This window comes from Vitis vinifera, chromosome 13, assembly GCF_030704535.1.
Source record: "Vitis vinifera cultivar Pinot Noir 40024 chromosome 13, ASM3070453v1".
In the NCBI taxonomy this organism is placed as follows: Eukaryota; Viridiplantae; Streptophyta; class Magnoliopsida; order Vitales; family Vitaceae; genus Vitis; species Vitis vinifera.
In genome coordinates, this window is record NC_081817.1 from 25,162,677 (window position 1) to 25,170,973 (window position 8,297).

Genomic DNA, 8,297 nt, shown 5'->3' on the forward strand with positions numbered 1-8,297 from the left:
TAAAGAAGATGAAGTGATTACTATCATCTGTACCTTAGTGATGGAAGCATCATGTTCATCTTTGTAGAGGTTAAAAGTTGTGATAAGCTATGTGTTGCTTCTTGTACTCATCAATATCGGAATTATTTCTTCATAATAGCATAAACTATCCATGGAGAGCATTGTGAGGAATATAAAGGCTTTGCAGGGAATTGTGGTTTCTGTTCGATAGAATAAAAAAAAACACTTAAAAACGTGTTTGGAAAATGGTGACTTAAAAAACATGGTTGTTTTATGTCTTCTCAAAACTATGTTTTTCAGAGAAAATATTTAAAGATAAAAAAAACACACACACACACACACACACACACTTAAAAGACATATAGAGAGCACATTGTTCTCACTTGTTCTTTAGCAATGCTTCTTCTCTACTTGAGACTTGTCTCTACAAGCACAACTGCATTGGCATTGACAACATCCAGCTACACATTGTTCACACCCAGCTGGAAATTGTTTGATGATTTTGTAAAGACTCAAAAACAATAAGGGAAACTTTATGATAAAGTAATACAAGTATTTATGTTTTTATGAGTGTTTAGCTGGATCAGCAATTCTAGAAAAATTTCCCAAGTATTTCCTAACTCAATTTTTCCAAATCCTTCCTCGAACTACTAGCCTAATGAAGATCAAGATATTGAATTTACTAAGAGACCAAGGTATATAGTTGAGGTTGCAGATGGATGAGATGGAATCAACCAAAGTTTTTCAAAGTGTTTCTTCTATAACTATTTGTTTCTAAAAAGAGTTGAGGAAACTAGGATAACTATTTTTGTCTAAGTGTTTAAATGTCATGTTCCAAGATCAATCCAGGTTTTGGTCAAATCAATTCAAGTTGGTTTTTCTTAACCACGAGATCAAGGGCTTCTTTCCATTTAAAACCTAAAATTGCTTCCTATTTTGGGGAAGAGATACCTGTAGCCATTATCCTTCCCTCGTGAGCTCTCTCTATCCTTATCTAATTAAGGATGTTTGGTTGTTAAGAAAATTCCCTTTTTCATCTTGATTTCCAAACTATATTCCAATATATTTCCTTAAAAAAATGGGTTGATTCTTCTATTCCATTCATCTTTCAATTTCTTATCTATTTAGGTTTTGGGTGAAAACTCATTTTCTTCTTGATTGAACTTCAAGAAGAGGTCAAGATCAAACTTAAGCTAGATTCTTTTATTGATGAGCGAATCAATGCTCAATCATGTCAATCATTGTGCTACTACTATTGAACTTTGGTCCATACGTGAATAACTTTTTTGGTCTCAATCGAAGGCCAAAGTGATGCAACTTTGTATGATGCTATAGACATTGAAGAAATGAGCTCTTAGTGTAGAGGAGTATATTCTTAAGATGTGAGGTTTGACTGACAATCTTAACTATATTGGTCAGGTCATTATTGATAAAGATCTTATTCTTTATATTCTTATTGGATTTTATCCTGAATATGAGTCAATCATTGTTAATCTTACTTCAAGAAACGATGCTCTCACTCTTCAAGAGGTTCAATTTGTCATATAGACTCATGAAATGATGATTCAACATCAATTGGTCTTTTTGCCGATTGATTTGCAAAATTCTCCCTCTACTAATGTTGCTTATCACAGATCTTTTCTTGTTGTATTGAGTAATGCCAATCATGGTGGTAGAAAAACCTAAATGATAAACATAATGCAAACTTACTCAAGTGGCAAGTGACTGGATGAGGACCTTCCAGCTTTCCTACAACTCTAAGAGTAGATAACCACAATGGAAAAGAGGATGAGGAAAGAAAACAAGGAAACCTTGCCAAGAATAGAGGAGCTAGTGAAAAGAAACAAGGGTGTTAGCTCAAGAAAATGTGAAATTCAAAGGGTTACATGCAAAATAATAATAATAATAATAATAATAATAATAATAATAATAATAATAATAATTAAAGAAAGAAAGAAAAAAAAAGTAACATTAAAGAGAAAATGATTAAGAAAGGGATTTGTTGATTCTAAGTGATCAAAACATTATCTAAGATGCAAGACCTTATTGTCTTAGAGGAAGGCCTTAATAGGCAACTGGGGTGGACCAAATAAGACTCCACTATTGATACAAGAAAGTAATGTAAAGCTCATCGTCTTCATGTCTTGTGAGAGATTGTTTTAACACCATTTACTCATGACATTCTCCAAGAGGAGGCTACAACAATGAGATTGTTCTCTCGAAGTTCAACATGTTTAGCAGTACTAGTGATCCCCACAAGTATTTAATGCATTTATGCCAAGTGATGGTACATAACCACTTATTATGCAAAGTCTTCCCCTTATGTCTGAAGGTACCAACATTATTATGGTTCCATCAACGCTTGTCCAAATTAATCTTGAGCTTTGGAAGTTGTGTTTATAGCATACTATATTCAATCTATTTGATAGGAAAAGGGGTTGGAAGAAAAAGGTGTAGGAGAGTTAATACAGGCATGCATATTTGCAGTGATTTAACATTGAAATATCTCAAGTTTGGTGATGTACCACACAAACAGTGATGATGAGTTTCAAAGGACTTCTAAAGGGTTCAAACCTCATGAACTCATTCTCTAATTCAACACGGACAACCATGTAGGGATTATTTGCTAAAGCAAGGAAACTGGCCATGCCAGAGAAGACCTGAAGTCTCAATGATAAAGAAAGCTACCTCCTATGGTGCCCTCCTTATTGAAGCATCATTCGGTCAAATTCCTAACTAGTCAGGAAGTAATAGGAAAGATGTGTCTCAAATTGAAAGAGAAGAGAAGAAGCGAACTGGAGAAAATATTAACTTTCATCTAGAAAATCGTTCCAAACCCAACCATATGTTGGAAAAAGTGTCCTAGTAACACATCCTCTAAGAGATTAAGTCACTGAAAGGATTTTGACCATCCAAACCCTTTTCGGTCATAGTGGGGGAGTGCAAGCCTCATAAGTATTGCGACTACGATGAGGATCAAGGGAATCGGACCGACAAGTATTGAAGTCCAAAATGACATATAAAAGAGTTTGTAAAAAGTGGGAAGTTAAAGGAGTTCATGGATAAGAAGGGAATTTTCAAGAAGAAGAATAAGATAACAAAGAGAGACTCCTCCTTCCACCTCTAGGGCCACCCTTGACAATCATTACCACTATTCATAGTAGGCTACGAGTTACCAGGGAGTGATTTTTTTGTTTTAGCAAAAAAAAAATCATAAGGATATTTATTATTGATTACTTTGTTCTAAAGCCTACTACATATATATATATACAAATCCTTCTAACTGCAATTGTCGCTTTAGCAGTTCTTGATAACAGTCTAACTAATCATTAACAATAGTCTGTTCATATTGTTGCATGTCTTAAGGTGCGGTTGTTGCTTCTGGTAGTCTATTCTTGTTGTTGCAAGTCTTGAGGTTCAGTTACTACTCCTAGTAATGTTATGTTGTTCAGTTATATGGCATGGGATAATGGAGAGTTTGATATAAAAGGTAGAGAACTGTAAGCTTGGAAGATGCTTGGTGAAGATATCGGTGACCTGACCAGATGAGGGAATATACGTATTAAGGGTTTTATGAAGGACTTTATCAAGAATAAAATGAAGATCTATATCAATGTGTTTTGAGCGGGCATGGAAGATCAGATTGGCAGCTAGGGTAGCTGCACTTTTGTTATCACACCAAACTAGGGGAGGAAGTTCATCTGATAGTGAAGGATTTGAAACCAAATAAATTTTATTGAATTTGATTTTCCTTCTAATTTTCTTACATTAAACCTAATAAGAGAATGTGAGATTTCTTTTTTTTTTTTTAAAAAATTCTTTCCTAATTATTTTCATAATCCAAACAAAGCATAAGTCTCTATAAGTGGAAAGCAAATTAAAAATATCCTCTCATTCTTTGAGTGGTCTATGAAAGTATAACTCATCATTCTTCAATAATCTAAAGGCTTCTATATATAGGCTCACATTATTTCTTCATACTACGACATTAACTTTATATTATATTGATTAAATAAAAATAAAACAGCAAGGTATAAAAACATCAATAAACTTTAAAAAAATAAATAAATAAATTTGTAAGACTGTCACAATAGGTATTCATCCTCATTTCTCTTTTCCATATTTCATATTTCGAAGATACCATTTTCTTTCAATCATATAAAAAATAATTGAATAAAAAAACCATAAACCAGAAGAAAATTCTTGAAAACTAGATGATCAAAGGTACTCCTGGAATAAAAACAGATCATCAAACAGCTAGGAAGGCAAGAGCAACCATGGCAGCCATCAGAAGTTGATAACTGGACCCAGAGATCCCATGAGCAGAGTTGGGTGCTGGTGTATGGGGTTGGAGAGGGCCGGTGCAGGAGATGCCGACTCTTCCAATACAGTGATGACAAGCTTCTGTCCATAGTTTGCGCAATTGTCGTTTACACCACATATGTACCACTTCCTTCCAGGAGCGGCCAGTGTAATTACATCATTTCCAGTGGTAATAGCTTCATTTGCTGGTGGTATAGTGCAGTTTGTGAAGGCCGTACCATTCAATTTGAAGACATTGTGCCATCCCCCCATGTATTTGAAGACTGCATGTATGAGAATTGACCATAATACTTTTAGCAGCTGGAATAAAAGGAAGTGATAAAAGGAACATGAAATCATAGCTTAAGGCTTGACCTACATTACCTAGTTTATCTCCAACATGAAATATTCTCCTTAGCCCAGGCTTCATAGTCGAAATTAATGGTCCATCTTTGGTTATCTCCAATAGTAAATTCAGTTGCCATGGCCACAACAGGAAGAACAAATGCCAAGATTGCCATGGCGCTAACAAACCACTTAGAAGCCATTGGAGCTTATTGAAGTTGAGTAGTCATCAAGTTTCTTCTAATGTTCAGCTTCAATGGTTACTTGAACAGGTGATTTTCATCTTTGGGTCTAAACTAAGGGTCTATTTATAGCTAAATGTTTTGACCATCAGAATTTCATTGAAAACCTTAAAAACAACATGAAAAGGTTGGGTTAGCTTGTCAGAGGATGTTGTCGAGATGAGAATCAATTATGATTTTTCTATTGATTTTCATTAACCGAAATAGAGTACATATACACAGAGGAATAACAAGATCACTCCTACATACAAGAGGAAGTCCTAGTCTTAAGGAAGACTCAACTATTCTGCTATATACAAAGAAATATTTGAATTTGAATAAAGATCGGATAACATATCTTTGTTACATGCTGATATGCCCCCTCAAGATAGGCCACGTGGAACGAGACCAATCTTGACTCGTAATTTCTGGAATTGAGAATGAGGCAGAGGTTTGGTTAGAAGATCAACAAGTTGGTCTGCAGATGAAACATGAGCCACGCAAAGAGCACCAGATTGAACTTGGTCATGGAGGAAGTGATAATCAATTGCCACATGCTTCATTCAAGAATGGAAGACCAGATTTGAACTTAACTGTGTTGCACTGACATTGTCGCAATAAACAACTGGGGGGCTGACCAGATTGATGCAAAGTTCAAAGAGAAAAGAGCAAACCCAGCAGAGTTCAGCAGCAGTAGCAACAACTGAGCGATATTCTACCTCAGTAGAAGAACGAGCCACAGTTTTCTACTTCTCAGAGCTTCAGGAAATGAGATTGCTGCCTAGGTAAACAAGGTAAGCACCAGTTGAAGAGTAGTCATCCTTGTTACCTACCCAGTCAGCATCGAGGAAGGCATGAATCGAGTCAGAGAGAGCAGGAAGGGATAGCGGTGAGGTGCAATGAAGAAGAAGGTCATCATCTACGGTGCCACTGAGGTAACGCAAAATTCGTTTAACTAGAGTCCAATGTTCATCTGTTGGTTGATGCATGAACTGAGACATTTTTTTAATAGCAAATGAAATGTCCAGATGAGTGAGAGACAAGTATTGAAGGCTGCCCACTACAATTCTGTATTCCGTGGGGTCAAAGAGAGGTGATCCAAATGATAACTTGATGGAGGACGAGCTGGTTGGTAAAGGTGTATGAATTGGTTTGGCAGCTTGCAAATTAGTTCAAGTGAGCAAATCCTTTATATATCTCCTTTGTGAGAGTAGGAGGCCATGACGATAAGGAACAACTTCTACACCAAGAAAATATGATAGAGGGCCCAGATCTTTGAGAGAAAAACGCTGAGCTAGACACTCAACAACTTGGGATACAAGATCGTTACTATTCCCAGTGATTATAATGTCGTCAACGTATACCAACAGATAGAGGATGTTGGTTCCAGTATGTAGAATAAATAGAGAAATGTCAGAGTGAGAGTTCTTGAACCTAGAATCTATAAGAAATTGACGCAATTCATGATACCAGGCCCGAGGAGCCTGTTTGAGACCATAAATGGCTTTGTGAAGCTTGCATACATGGGTGGGTTTATCAGCGTCAATGAAGCCAGGAGGTTGTGCCATATATACTGTTTCTGATAGAGTACCTTGGAGGAAGGCATTGTTTACATCTAATTGGCGAAGCGACCAGCCATTGCTTACAGCAATACTGAGCACAAGTCTCACAGTAGTTGGCTTGATAACTGGACTGAATGTTTCAAGATAGTCCACACCTGGTCTTTGATGAAAGCCTTTGGCTACAAGGCGAGCTTTAAACTTGTCAACAGAACCATCAGAGTTTCTTTTAATGCGAAACACCCACTTACAGCCTATAAGGTTGGTGATGCCAGTTGGAGAAACAAGTTCCCAAGTCCCATTCTGAACAAGGGCATCATACTCTTCGTACATAGCGTTGCGCCAGTTTGAGTCTTTGAGGGCTTGAGCAACAGATGTGGGTTCGGAACAGGGGGAAGAGGCTAGGCGTGTGTGGAGATTGAGTTTTTAGATAGGTTTGGTGATATGGTTTTTGGCGCGGGTAGTCATGGAATGGTAAGGAGTTGGTGTAGAGACTTGTTGTGAGGCAGGTTCTGGTTGCAGTGTAGGTCCTGGTTGATGGGGGTGGTAGAAACGTGTTTGAGATGTTATCTGCAACAGGGACCAAGTTTGGAGCTTGTACTTCTGGAGTATAAGAAGGCGGTTGGGTTGGAGGAGGAATGGGAATTGTGATAACTGGTGGAATCCAATCAGAAACTGTAGTGGTGGTAAGACATGCTTGCTGAATGTTGAGTGTGGTGTAAAGAAATATGGATTCAACAAATTGGACATGAAGAGATATATATGCTTTAGAGGTGGTTTGTTCAAAACAGAGATAGGCACTTTGGGACAAAGAGTAACCAAGAAAGACACAGAGTGTGGACTTGGGGGCTAGTTTGTGAGATGAATAAGGATGAAGCCATGAATAACATAAGCATCCGAAGATTTTGAGTTTAGCATAGTTTGGTTTTGTTTTGAAAATTAATTCAAAGGGAGTGGAGGGGTTGAGAGTAGGGGTGGGCATCCTATTAATTAAGTATACAGCAGTATTGAATGCATGAGGCCAAAAGGTGAGAGGTAAGGAGGCATGGGAGAGTAAGGTGAGGCCAATTTCGACAATGTGATGGTGTCTTCTTTCAAAGTAGCCATTGTGTTCGGGTGTATGAGGTGGACTAGTTAGATGAGATATACCAACGGTAGAAAGGTAATCTTTGAGGCCCAGATATTCTCCCCTATTGTTAGAATATAAAGTGACGATTCTGTGGTTGAAGTAATTTTCAACAATGGTTTTATAGCGTCTAAACACATCGTGAATATCTGATTTTCGTTTGAGGAGATAAAACCAGATATATTTTGTAAAGTGATCGACAAATATGACATAATATTTAAAACCAGTGGAAGACATAATGGGAGAGGTCCAAACATCAGAAAAAATAATTTGAAGAGGGTGTGTGGACACAAGTGATGAAGTAGAAAAAGGTAATTTGTGACTTTTATTGCAGAGGCATGCGGTACATGAGAAATCTTTTAGCATAGAGGAAGATGATTCTAAACAAGAATTAGAAAGAATATGTTGTAAGATTGGAAGAGCTGGATGTCCTAAACAATGATGCTAGTTGATAGATGTTGTTTTGGCTATAGAGAATGCTAGAATCGGGTTTTTTGGGAGTCGTCCATTCATACACTCTATTCTTAGTACTGCCCTGGAATAGAATTGCCCCCAAGCGAAGATCCTTCACAAAAAAAGAAGATAGTAAGAATTCAACTAATGCATTATTAATGATGCAAAACTAAGAAATGGAAATTAAGTTTTTTTTCATGGTTGGGACACAAAGAACATCAGATAAAGTGAAAGTTGATTATGGAGAGGAGAGAGTAGTGGAGCCCGTGTGTGTCATGGAGAGACCTATAC

General features: G+C 37.1%; 1 protein-coding gene across 1 annotated transcript; it reads right to left on the minus strand.

Annotated features, from left to right (window-relative positions):
* Nucleotides 1-4,287: 4,287 nt before the first annotated feature.
* On the minus strand, nt 4,288-4,823 carry LOC104878023 (blue copper protein 1a-like). The gene is made up of 2 exons (XM_010647700.1): nt 4,703-4,823; nt 4,288-4,586 (listed from the first exon to the last, which is right to left on the minus strand). Exons 1-2 carry the CDS (start codon nt 4,821-4,823, stop codon nt 4,288-4,290), a joined length of 420 nt encoding a protein of 139 aa, XP_010646002.1.
* Between the last annotated feature and the right edge of the window lie 3,474 nt (nt 4,824-8,297).

Bases quoted from the DNA above. Each gene is read 5' to 3' on its own strand.
- LOC104878023 (XM_010647700.1), bottom strand. From the start codon at position 4,823: ATGGCAATCTTGGCATTTGTTCTTCCTGTTGTGGCCATGGCAACTGAA. The intron at 4,587-4,702 runs GTTGGAGATAAA...TCATACATGCAG, and splicing joins GGCTAAGGAGAATATTTCAT to TCTTCAAATACATGGGGGGA.